Source organism: Lepisma saccharinum, chromosome 17, assembly GCF_977018435.1.
Source record: "Lepisma saccharinum chromosome 17, izLepSacc3.1, whole genome shotgun sequence".
Lineage (NCBI taxonomy): Eukaryota > Metazoa > Arthropoda > Insecta > Zygentoma > Lepismatidae > Lepisma > Lepisma saccharinum.
Window position 1 is genome coordinate 46146972 of NC_139245.1, and position 14077 is coordinate 46161048.

The 14077-nt window shown below is 36.1% G+C and overlaps 1 protein-coding gene across 5 annotated transcripts in view; it reads right to left on the minus strand.

Annotated features, from left to right (window-relative positions):
• ninaC (STKc_myosinIII_N_like and MYSc_Myo21 domain-containing protein ninaC) overlaps window positions 1-14077 on the minus strand; it is a 266558-nt gene that overhangs the window by 58653 nt on the left and 193828 nt on the right. For all 5 annotated transcript variants that reach the window (XM_083139403.1, XM_083139402.1, XM_083139401.1 and 2 more), the window contains 5 exons: window positions 9743-9919; window positions 8396-8698; window positions 5969-6133; window positions 5120-5236; window positions 1180-1368 (listed from right to left, as the gene is read on the minus strand). In XM_083139403.1, the coding sequence (XP_082995529.1) occupies window positions 1180-1368; window positions 5120-5236; window positions 5969-6133; window positions 8396-8698; window positions 9743-9919 (951 nt within the window). The remainder of the gene's footprint in view (window positions 1-1179; window positions 1369-5119; window positions 5237-5968; window positions 6134-8395; window positions 8699-9742; window positions 9920-14077) is intronic.

Here is a 14077-nt window from a genome sequence, read left to right on the forward strand (position 1 = left end):
GTTGTCATAGCAACTACCCAGCCACCCCACGTGTTTTCAACAATGCAGGTCAGTGGTTTCGAGTGCAAAAAGGGGACATATGGTCAAACTTGTCGTGTCCGAGTTCCTTGTGTCGAGTAGCATGTTCACCATTCTGTGTGTTGTGTTGTTGACATATGCAGTGTTGTTCTGTGCTTTTGATCTGTGTGCATTTGAAAATAAGGGGAAATGGATTTAATCAACGAACTTGTCTCGAAGACACCATTCTCACGGCTCCCTTACAAGGATAGGATGCAGATAGTAGAGACAGGTAGGCCTCTTCCGGACCTTACAGTTGAGCAGAAAGACAAAAATAAGGTATATATTAGGCTTTTTCACGAGACCAGCTACAAAAAATATCTTTGGTTGACTGGGTCGAGTCAATAAGCTCAATAATTTGGACATAGTGTTTAGTAAAGTGTACAAGCTAGGAGAACTAATATTGACATTTCCATCGACAACTGCAACCGTCGGAGTTTTTCTTCTCTAAGGATAATTATAACACATCTCAGAGCAACACAGGGACAAGCCTGGCTTAGTAATTTGGCTATAATGTCAATTGAGAAAGGTATTCTAATCAACTTCAGAAATTCATGTGAGGACACGTTCTCCAATAAAGTGACCAAACTATTCACGCAAAAGGAGAAAAGAATGGAGTTTACCTTTAAGTAAGGTAAGAAGTTAATTATTATTTCATACTCACATGTACTAGGTCCTACATATTGCATGTTATAGACAGCTTCTTTTTATAAGTAAGCATGAAATAGTTTATGTCCATTGCTTACTATTGCTGTGTTTAATGGTAAGATTTCGATGTAAACAAAAAAATCCAAAATCCAAAATTCAAACACTACTATATTTGGACATAACCCTGGTCTTGGTCTCAGCATACGCCACTCATTTTTGCATTCCTACAACAGTAGTATTTTTCTAATTCTCACCAATAAAGATATTCTAAGACTATGGTGCCCAAATTATGACCTGCAGATATCTGGCCCACCAAAATAGTTCCCCTTAGTACTTATAAATCCTTTTATTTTATTCTAAGATATTTTGTGCAAGTAAAATGCAATATGGTCCATAGTTTCACTGGCCCTGCATACAAAAAGTTTGGGCGACCCTGTTCTAATAAGTTATTTTCTTTTTTAATAGGATACTGACCTGCCCAAGGTAAACCAGCTGTTTGAGAAGTAGGTTGGCACTTTCGGTTTTTCCAGCACCACTCTCTCCGCTTATCACGATGGCCTGGCTTTGGTGCTGGTGCAGGAGAGCCTGATATGCTGCATCGGCCACAGCAAATATGTGAGGTGGGTTATCTGAACGAGCTTGTCCACGATACTTTCTTTGCTCCTGAAAATTAAAGTGTGTGTTATGCAAATAACAGATATATATCAAAATTTTACTTCACCTTAACTACAATGTATTTACAAACAATTAACTCTGATAAACTTACTTTTCATTTTTCCGCGTAAATGTTTCTTCACAATTGATTTCGCCACCCATCTGGTGGCTTCATCAGGTATGTACATTTACGTGGAAAAATGAAAAGTAAGTTTATCAGAGTTAATTACATATCTCTGCATAACCGCCAAACAGATATTTTTAGATACAATTTACAACCAAGTTTAAATCTACAAATCCTGATGAATAATTGAGGCATTCTTGGCTAAAACATCCAGGAATTTTACATTTTTAACATGTACAGGTTCATCATGTGAATTACAGAAAATCAAATCAACATTTATTCCTCAAACATGATGTATGTGATACTTTCCTAGTAAAACACAATAAAAGACTGCTAAAAGGTAAAGGTAAAGCTATTCGCTAGGGGGTGTGGGGCTAGGCCCCTCACATTCTGAATGTTACCCATTTGTGCATGTGATGTCACTGGGTGCCCCACTGAGATATCTAGAAAAAGTTAATGTAATTCAAATTATGAAATTGTAACAATATTTTATTACAAATAACATTGTTTTCTGAGATTTATAGGCTGTCAGTTAGAGCAATTAAGTGTCATTTCCAACAAAATAACTACAAAATAACGAGAGAATGTTTTCACAAGATACATTATAATCATGTTGACTGCCATAACTAGGGGTGTGTGGACCGGAAAATTTTTGGTTGGATGGGATTGGGAACAAATATTAATAATTCTGACATTCAGAAACGAAAAAAAAAAATTCTCCACTTCCCGACCAGGGTGGGAAATTTTCGAAATTTCCCTATGTGGTGAAAATCTCGAATTGTTCACACTATTTCCTCTTCAAGTGTTTGTTTTGCACTTCTGGAATAAAACCAGATAATTTCAAGAAATTTCAGAATTTATAGTACAGAAAATACTAAGAATTAACTTCTATCAAATAAGATTGTTTGGAATTTCTCGGCTGTTCGGGATTACGAAAAGTCGGAATCTGACCTTGATAATTCACACCCTGTCATTTTGAAGTATTACCTTTTTCTACAGTACCCTTCAGCAGGTAAGTCTGAAATTCTGTGAATTGTGAAAAAGTACAAAAAAGGCAAACAGTTCATAAGCAAAGTGATAGATGTTTATGGAAAGGAAGCAAGGTGAATACATTTTCTATTTAAATAGTAGACTCGAGATTGACTTGTGTACAATGCCATAGTATTTTCAATTCAATTTGATTGATTGATTTGTTGTTTTAAGTCTACTTTATGCACAGAAAGGCTAATCAGGACTTCAATTCAATTTGAATTTTATGATTTGTAAAGAAGAAAAATAATAATAATAATAATAATAATAATAATAATAATAATAATAATAATAATAATAATAATAATAATACAGTTTCTATAACTGAAGGGTAAGATATGAAATCTTAATCTGCCCCCTGAGAAAAAAATGGTGCGGGTGCCCTTGGGGGTAATTTATTAGACATTGAGTGAACCTCAGAGCCACTCTGTGCAGGGACATTCAAATTCCCATCTGAAATCACACACCCTGGGAACTGAACCTGGGTCTCCCACTTGGCAGTCACTCAGATCAGTGGCGCAGGAACGTTTTTCATTTGGGGGGGTACAAAATTCAGCCTCCCATATATATATATATATATATATATATATATATATATATATATATATATATATATATATATAATATATATATATATATATATATATATATATATATATATATATCCAATCAAGTGTCGCAATGATAATAATTAGGATAATTATATTTAATTAAATTAATATATTAATTAATTAAATATGTACATTAATTAATATTGTATTGTTATTATTACATGAATAGGTAAAAGATAGTAAAAGAATAGAAATATAACAGCAAGTATTCTTTATCTAGCGTACGTGTAGGTAAGATCGCCAAGATTTGCATAAAAACAACTGCCCTGGCAAGGAATTTAATGTCAGATAGAAAGAGAATTGAATATTTATTGAATAACAAAAAAAGGAGTTAGATCCAATTAACGAAAAGTAACTGATTAATATTTTATGGATATTATCATTAGTAGTGTGCATAAATCTTTGGAATCCTTCAAAGCCGTATGAGCCAAATTCCTTGCCTTCCAATAAGTTCAGCGGAGAAAACTATGGAGTATACAGGGTGCAGCAGAAATAACACCCGGATTTCATTCGTGAATAACAAAGCAACGATAGATGTTATGCAAAATTTTATTTCATAGTTGGAAAGAACAAGGATTACCATTTTGTTTCCCATATGTACCGAGACAACTCCATGAACGACTACATTTTTTGAGGAAGACTGCACGCAGTTAATGTAACGTCTGACGCAAACCAAATCAATCAATCAAATATTCCCATCTTACTCCCAGAGACCTTGTAAATCCAATCCAAAATCTACCAATGGAACCTGCAGTGAGTCTCATTTATCTCGTGCATTCATCTGACTAATTTAATTTTCTTACAGATTGACTTTAGGGTTAGACTTAAAATGGCGTTGTGTTTGTGTGGCATTCGATATCACAATTAGATTTTAAGCAAGTAATGTCCAATTATAAGTATACCTAATACATAGGTGAAAAATAGTCCCCCTCTGATAAGATCGCAAATTGCACCCTGTTTAAATGTCTAGGAAAGATTTAATTTCATCTAGGAATGATATCGCGATGCGATGAGTCGAGAATTGTCACAGCCTCATCTCGTCTCCTGTGTAGCGAGGTCCTTCTCGTTCTTGTTTGTGCTTATTTTTCTTTTGGTTTCCACTCTGAAGTTATGAAAACTTTTTCCAAATTCACCTCATTCTCAGATAGGTTAATCGGCACTATTTTTTTTAAAAAATATATATCTTAATATATAGGTTTAAGTATAGTTTTCCCAACACCCTCTTACAAATTTATGAAAAATATGGGTGAGGTACAGGAGTGCATTGTACCCCCCTTCAAGTTGGTCTGTCGTGTCTCGTCTCGTTCGTGTAAGTGTTCCGTTTCGGAAAATTCCATTATAAATATTCAAAGGAAAATGGGGTCAGTCATATACTCTTCTGATGAAGATTTGTATCTTATCTTCGAATCGAGGCAACCACTGCTTTAGAAATGTGTACCCCCCCCCCCCCCCCTTACGCAAAGCAGCAATCGTCTGCAGCGTAATTGTCTGAAAGCCAATCTGATTCCATCGTTCCACTCACATTTTAAACAATTTTCATCTCCTTCAAGAGGTTTCCAAGAACTTAGGTCAATGAACTAACTAGTAGCAAGCACAATGTAGTATAATAAGTTTACAATTAAATGTTTTGAATTTCTGTGGTAAGGACTATAATGCTTAAAATTTATAAACAATAATACATTTTTTTATTGGGCGAATTAATAATAGGTAATTTTAACAGTAGCACCTTCCGTCTGCTGTCAAATTACCAAAGGGGGGTACAGGGGGTACAACTGGATTTACGGATTTAGGCGGGTACAGTACCCCCCTTCAAAAATTTGCGGGGGTACAATGTACCCCTGTACCACCCCGTTCCTGCGCCACTGACTCAGATGCACTATTAACTGAACCATTATGGCTCTACACCAGTCAGAATAAATTATATCCAGTTGTACTAAAATGGAAATAAATATGGAATAATTTACTCATTAATTTTAAAATACTTTCTTCAACTCACCTCAATTGTATAAAGCCCAAGATTTGTAAATGGATTAACTGCTACCAGAATATCACCAATGTATGTGTAGATAGAATTCATTTCAAAACGTTTCTTCAGCTGTTCAACGATAGTTTCCTTGAAAAAGTCAATGCATAAATATATAAATATCAATGTCAATGTATAAATACATTAAAACTTTACAGTATCATTAGATGAATACCATTCCGAAAAATATATATAAATAGATAAATTCTGTTTTTAAAAGTCAACTGTTGCATTTAACATACGTGTATTTAACCTGCAGAATGCAATAAAAGTATTCTTACCCTCTCCCCCACCCTCACAAATAAGTTGGGGGTCTTTTGAAGCACATGGCTTTATTTATACCTCGTATTCCAGGTTTAGCTGCAAATCTTTCACCTATTCTTTACATGCCAATTATTTTCCTATATACAAATATTACTGAAAGAGACACATTTTAGAGAGAAATGTCTCCTATTTATTTGTACAGTGGAACCCTGATTTCACATTTTCAGATTTTAAATTTTTGTTTCTTTTTTTCACATTGGTACCCTGAAAACCTCAAAATCAAAGTTGAAGCAGATATATACAGGGTGAGTCAGAAATATCTGAAATATCTTATCTGAAATTTAAAAAATGAAGATTGAAATTTAATACACCATTCACCATTTCTCTCTACACTGTACAGTAACACAATGCATTTACTTCAAACGTGTAGCCATATTTCTGATTTACCCTATATATGGTCTTAATAATAAATGCATCAGAAATAAAAGTTGTGGAAGGAAGTTGAATGTTGTACTTGGGGGGGATACACATTTCTACTCTGTGTGAGCTTGAACTTACTTCTGTCAGGTTATCTAGAGCAGCTAGGTCATCCAGATACATGGGTTGAGGCTTCGTCTTCCTGTCGGGTTTCAGTTTCCCGTGTTTAGTAGTGACCTCTGGCTGCCTTGACGCACGACCTTCTGCTCGCTGCCTCTGGATTTCTTGCCTTAGCTCATGGCGAATCTGAAAATGCCACTTCTAATTAATTGTATATCTCCAAAGGAATCGTGATTTGATTTATTTGCATTCCAGAACTACAATTTTGTACAATGGTGCATCAGTAGTATAGGACATGTTACAAAAGAATTCATAATAAAGATTTGTAGAAAAAAAATCACATTAAGCCATACTTAATTAATCTAAATTCAATGATTCTGAAAGGAAATAATTCAGTTTGAAACTGAAGGAATTACTTCACATGCTATGCTTGACATAACTTTCAAAGTAAAAGTAAACTCCTAAAGTAACTTGCAATATATTTGTGAGGATATGGATATTCTTTATTATAATATTATATTTTGACTAACTAACTAACTCTCTAGCCTTCTTCAACCTGAAGGTTTAGGACTGCAGCAACACACGCCTTCCATCTGTCCCTATTCTGAACAAGATCATTCGAATCTCTTCCATCCTTACCGATTTCCTTTAGGTCCATCTCAATGTTATCCCTCCATTTTCGTCTTGGCTTTCCTACAGGTCTCTTACCATCAGGTTTCCCAACAAGAATCCTGTAAACTCTTCTTTCCTCCCCCATTCATTCCACATGGCCTGCCCAAAGTCTTCTTGATTATATCTGGACATGAATACAAATTATGCAGTTCTACACGTAACCTTCCCCATTCACCTGTCTACTTTTTGACTGTGTGCATAGTTAGTGTGAGAAAAAAAATAGTGAGCCAAAGTTAGGAAATTCTATTCAAGGAGATTGTTTCTAGTTTTATAATACAACTTTTAAAGAAAATGGCATTTTGTTTGTTACCATTATGCTTACAATTTTCTCTTTCGATTACTAGTTATAAAATGATTTTATCACATGATATAAAGCCACTGGCACTGCTCGCCACCATTTTGATTTCAATATGTAGATAATTGCCCCAAAGATGCCGGGATGGTATGTCAGATTTGTCTTCAGGATATGACCATTCTGCAATAATCTGGGGGAAGGTACTTTGGGTACCTTGAAATTTTGAGTACTTTCCATTGGAGCAAGTGTTCTTGAGTTACCATTCAGGTTAATTCAGCATTAGCATCTATTGTTTTGAGAGCATACATTGCTCTCATTATCAGGGAATCTTGATTGGACACCAAGTCAGGACTAGCAGATACAGCATCACCATGAGTTAGAGAATTTAATTTGCAGATGCCAAAAACATAGGTAAATTTGCTTGTTAATGAGACAGTAGAGTAAAGGAAGCCATAGCAATTGCCTGAAAAAGAATGAACCTTTAACAGGGACTCCAGCTCAGTCACATCTGGAATCCACTATATCCAATACATCAAATAGAACATCGGGTTCCAGAGCGAACCAATCACAGGATAGAATCTAAGCTCAACCACTCCATACACACACATTAAAAATTATACTTGGTCTCCAATCAGCATTCCCTGATGATGAGAGCAATGCATGAACACAAAACGTTGGACACTAATTAACCTGGATGGAAACCCAAAAGCAACTGTTCGAATCAAGTCACCAGGAAATATACAATTCCTACTTTTCCTTGGCTGTCAGAGTATAATATAATATTGTGGTTCTAATCATGATTATTCGCACACAGTTTAAATAATGTTTTAAGGTAAAGTTCCTCGTTCATGTAGCACCGTGCCATGAAAACACATTTAGGGTATGTGGGGGTAGGGCTCCACACATTCTCGATCTCAGCCCATTTTGGAGGTAATGTGATCAACACCATGCTCCAGCCACCTTTATTCTCCCAGGTTGCCTCCAGGAACCCATTGGTTTGAGACTGGGTGAGCCCCAGTCCTGCTTTCTGTGGGGACCAAGCCATTTTCCCACCTTAGATCACCCACACTGGGAATCAAACCGTGGTCTCCTGCATGGCAGTCACATGCCATACCTACTAGACCACTGCAGCTTCAAAGTTTTATTAACTCTTAATGATATGCAAGAGGTAAACTTTTGCTGGAGTGGTGGGCGATGTTGTTTCTGGAAAGGATTCTTATATTAGCAGCTGGGGAATTTCTATATATTCAGGTGGAAATCGACAAGTACATGATTATGGATTTCTTTTCCCCTGAAAGATAGTTTGCTTGTAGTATAACAACAACTCATAATCAGTAATGCTTCATGCAATAGCTGCCGCTGAAATATCCTCAATATGTTTACAGCCTTTTTTTTTATTATGTACATTATACACATGACATTTTTATATTTGAAGCAATATATGAATATAACAAGTGCTTTCTTTAAACTATTGTACTTACCTTATCAGTCTCTGCAACCACTTGGCACAGAAATGGATGGTCGAGAACTTCCCTTGCAAAAGGCCTCTGTTCCAGATCCTTCACGAGGCATTCTGAGATGAAGTCGTTCAGCTGTGAACTCCACTCTTCAGGCTTACTCAGCCGAGGAGGTGGGTTCCTTGGTATCTGGAAGAGAGCTCTCATCGGGTGCAGCTCGGAAAGTGGAGGATCCCCTTCTGCTAGTTCAATCGCTGTTATCCCAACTGACCAGACATCACACCGTGCATCGTATGAACTGTCCAACTGCTGTTCACATGCTATCACCTATAGAAGGGGAAATATAGTATTATGTGTCAGTTTTATTGCATAAGATCTAAGATGAACATCACATTTTCCAATAAATCTGTGCTCCATGATATCTGTGAACTGATCCAGTTGTAATCATACAGTTCTTATTCTGAAGTGCACATCATTCAAGAAAAATGTTTAAACGTTATGGGGATATTTTACTTACAAAATTTATGTTGCTTGACTTCTCACATTTGAGGTTTTGAAAAATTGTGGAACCATTTATCCTTTGTAGTAAATAGTATAATATGAAAACAAACTGGTTCCTGCATTTTATACTCATTTCTTTTTTTATAATAAAGTTTTTACTTTTCTTTGCTTATTCTGTTTGAACACTAATTGAATTCAACTTCTGTTATTAAGAATAGTAGTAACAAGCTTTCGTTTTGGTTTTCTTAAAACTGAAAATGAGGGATGTCAGTTTTCAGAAGATGTTGACCAACTGTTTGAACCCTCATCCCCAAATGGGTAGTAGGGGGGGGGGGGGCAGGGGAGGATGCGTGAAATACTGGTTCTGAGAACATCCAAATTTAGCTGCTAGAAATGTTTGTGGTGGAACAGCTTAATTTTATGAGAGATCGTACTGATATATGACTTGTGCCCAATAACATTTGGAGTTATTAAAGGATAAATGTAGAAATGACAGTTGAACTGACATACTGATCTTTGCTGACTCAAAAAGAAGAACATGTCATATGGCACCTTTTCATTGATTTATCTGAGAGTAGCAGACATAAAATATTCATTAAGTATTGGAGTTGCACTCAGTTCTCGAAGTGGGGATGTTTGCTTGAGCATTGGAGCTAGTTCAGGTGCCTATGTTTTAACATGGGGATAATGGAGCATTTTGTGTAATTAGTTAGAAATTCTGACTTGGTGATCCACTCTCCATGGATGTGGGAACAAAAAGTAGTATCCTTCCTGTCTGCATACGATATAGGAAGAAACACATTTCTCTTTTGACATGTTACTGTTTTAAAAAATAATCTTATACCGAAACAGAAAATTCATGAAACTTACCTCAGGAGCCATCCAATATGGTGTTCCAACGGAGGTATTTCGACGACCTAGTGTCGCAGCTAGATGTGATGACACACCAAAATCCACTAATTTCACATTTGCATCCTCTGTGAGAAGAATGTTGTGACCTTTGACGTCCCTATGCATACAGTGGTTTCGATGTAAATAGATTAAGGCCTATAAGAATTAGAATTGAAAAAAATACTTTTAAAATATATGTACATGTATCAACAATAATATATAAGTTTACACATTATTCATTATTTAATTACAACAAATCCGATTGTGCTGTATGGAGGAAATAGTGCGATTGGTTCAATCAGCATATTTGTCTTAGTTTTCACAAACTGACATAGATTAATGTGCGTACACTGAGTAGAATGTGAATATTTAATAAAAGTTAATATATTGTTATATTTGATTAGCAATATATTTTGTTTATTGGCAGGGCAACAACTGTTGAGACCAACAAATTTTAGAAGCAAAGAAAACCAACTTATCTCCAGTGCTGTCACCAGAATGGTTCGTCACATTTAGTAAACATTTAAATACCCATACGTATAGCTATGCATACTTGGGCTGAAAGTGCATTTATTTATGTAGTTTTTCTTGCTCCTTAGGGAGGATGGGGACAAACTGGTTGACCTGGGGGCATTCGCCTCCTGCCCCCTCTGAAGCTGTCGCTACTGTTCTCAAGAGGGACACTGCTTTAGTCACCTAATCCCTCAGTACTGCCCTTAACAGACCTGAAAAGCTTGGTAACAGGACCGGCCTTAGGTAGGTGTACAATATATTACAAAAATTTTTCAGAGGATTGAAGAAATCAGAGATTTTCATTCCCTACAGGATACCTTGCCCTTATAGGACAACTTGTATTTATAGAACACCTGTACTTCCTTAGTCTGAAGAATTACAGGTGTCCTATATAATCAGAATATGAACATTGTAAAATTAATAAATAGTTAATTTATATGTTTTGTGTAACATTACTTAGTAACATGTTGAAGGCTAAACCAATAATTATGGGAGGATAATAAAAGCTTCTAAATTATTGTTTCTGCTAAATTAAGATGTTCCACTAGTGCGACATTTAATTACAAAACTGGGCATGTTCAATATCAAACTATTATTTTTTCTATCAAAGTGGTATTTTTAAATCATATCCAATAACATTATCATAATTCTCTTGTGCTTACTTTTCATTGAATTTTCATTTGTAGTGAATTCATTGCTTCATATAAAGTAATATTTTCTCTTCGTGATTTCATTCTATAAATAAATGAATAGTGCACATTAGCTTCTTTTTTATTTAAATATTTGAACACGATTTTCATGTTGAACTTTGTTTACACCAGGGTTCTATAAATTCATAATAAACCGTACAGAAACAATGAAGTCTATTTGGCACGGGCCTCGGGTGAGTGCCGAAGTTGTGCCTTCCCTGCTTGCCATGGTAAAAAGTTGAATTTTTGCCCCAAAATACTCATCTTTTACAAGTGACTCGTAATTCGCTTTTCTTCTAAACTTCTTGTTTATTATACTCAGTATAAGAGACAGTCGTAAAACTTTGTTTCATTGCCCAGTTTTTTGTGTGTGTGTGTGTGTGTGTGTAAATGCGGGAGGATCCATTAGGGTCTGGCACTGTCACTGTTTGCTACGCCACAGAGGGCTAAAGAGAAAGGCATAGAAAGAACTGAAAGAATGAGGGACAGAATCAAAGAGAGAAGATGATACAGACACCGAGGAAGAAATAAAAAGGAAAAGAGAGAGAGAGAGAGAGAGAGAGAGAGAGAGAGGGAAATGAAAAACAGAAGAAAAAGGTGGAACTAGATGAAAGAGATTGGAAACAGAAGAAAGAGGTTGAAAACAGAAGAAAGCGGTGGAAAACAGATGAAAGAGAAGGAAACAGATGAAAGAGAAGGAAAACAGAAGAAAGTGGCGGAAAACAGAAGAAAGAGGAGGAAAACAGATGAAAGAGGAGGAAAACCGAAGAAAGCGGTGGAAAACAGAAGAAAGAGGTTGAAAACCGAAGAAAGCGGTGGAAAACAGAAGAGGAGGAAAACAGAAGAAAGAGGTTGAAAACAGATGAACGTGGTGGAACAGAAGAAAGAGTTGGAAACAGAAGAATGTGGTGGAAAACAGAAGAATGAGGAGGAAAACAGAAGGAAGTAGTTAAAAACAGAACAAAGGGGTGGAAAACAAAAGAAAATGGTTGAAAACAGGAGAAAGAGGTGGAAAATAGAATAAAGATGTTGAAAACTGAAGGAAGTGGTAGAAAACAGAACAAAGGGGTGGAAAACAGAAGAAAGTAGTGAAAACAGGAAAAAGTGGTTGAAAACCGAAGAAAGAGGTGGGAATCAGATCAAGCAGGATGAAAACAGAAGAATAAGAAAGACGTGCAAAACAGAAGAAAGAGGTTGAAAACAGAAGAACGGGATGGGAGAAAGGGTAAGAAGGGAGATAGAGAAACGAGCAAGAAGAACCAAAGAGCAAATTTTACTATCGAAAGAAAAAACGACGGAAGCAGTCAACTGAAAATACTTCGTTCACTCCTGAGCGCCCACCCCAACGAAAAGTTTCTAGAGGCGAGGGGGACAGCAAGATACAGGGGCGGCTTAAGGGTTGGAAAACTGCCAGGGGTGCCAAACCGAGGTGTCCTCCTTGAGTAGCGCCGAAACTTTATTTTTTTATTATATAAGCATGGCTATTTGTTTTTAAAACAAAAGATTTGAATTTATGCAGACAAGAATTAATTAAAGTTTCTGCTGCGTAACATAATAAACATATTGCAAAATCATATAAGAATTTATGAGAATACTGTTATTTTGATATCATTATGTAGGTATTAAATAAATGCATTCCTAAAATAAACGTAATCTTCAGCATTAACACGTAAGTATTTAAAAAATAAGGCTATTATTTTCTTATTTAAAACCGTTAATATGCAACTTCATCAAGGCTTTTATTGGGGGTGGAAAGTTTGGAATGGTTTGGTCGAAAGTAGGGGAGGGGGTCAAAAATCCACCTCGCCCAGGTGAAAATTTTATCTTGAGCCGCTCCTAATATGCAAATGTAGTAAATTAATTTATATTACCCTTTTTGTTTGAGCAAAAGTTAGTCCAAAACAATAAGTGGCTCCATAACCCTCTCCTTAAATGCAACATCAGTATATTTTGTCAAAGAACAAAGAAATTTATAAAATTCCACTGGTAATACAGGGCAAGATGATTATATAACGTCTATTTTTTTAAAGTGCTTGCAGAAACAGAAAAACAACAAAGAGTTGGTAGTTATACGATTTAATCTTTCGGAGAAATCTATATTGCAAGTTTAATGTTTGCAAATGTTCTTTGATTTGATCAAGATTCATTAAGTTGCAAGGCTCGCTATTTGTTCACCAAGCCGTGAGCAAACATTGTCAAGTTTTGTTTCTTCATTTATTGCCTCTAACTCCACTCCACCCCTCTCCCCTGCTTTGTAAAGATCAATGGGCGTGTCTCTGAAGCACGTCAATAAATTTGTACTTGATAACTGAGGGAACATTTGCATGTTCTAAAATAAACTCTTGTTGCTGAGACAACATGCGCGCCATCTACGATCACACTCGTGGATATTACCATAAAACGACCATAAACCTTCGCTTGTTTCATGCAGCATGCGAACTAAATGCGAAGATCAACTTCAATGTTTGTTATATCTCCTCTCCCGTCTTTGTGATCAGAATTTACAAGCTAAGAGTTGAACTAAACTTTGTAATCCAATGATTGGCTTGCCCAGAGCAATCAAATCGTGAAAATGATCCAAGAGACACTTTAACACACGTAACAAAAGAGCAACACATAAACTTTCATGTTGATAGAGAACCTTCCAAAAAAAGAACTGTCTGGGGCAGTGGACAGGAGTGTGAAGTGAATTGCCATCATCTTCAAAGAAACGAATTAAAAAAGATTATGGAGAGCTATGAAATGCAGTGTCATGTACAGGCCTATGGTGCAGGACTTCTGAAGTGTTACAAAACAAGTCAATAAATAAATAAATACCCTCTCCTTCCCCGCTGATTGCAGTTTTTTTCTCACAAAATTTATTACGTACTACACCCTAGTTTTTTTTTCTGCAGTTGAATTGTGAATACAGAAAGCTACAAATATTTTGATGTATGAATTTCATCCCACTATCCATTCTTTTCTTTGCCGCGGTTCTCCGAGGAGTAGAAATACAATGCGTAAAAGTGGCCAATGAATTTATCTTGACCCACGAAAGGACCTCTGTGGTCTAAGGGTTCTCAAAGATGGTTTGCGAGTGCGTATTACCATGCATCGAACACTTGACAACACC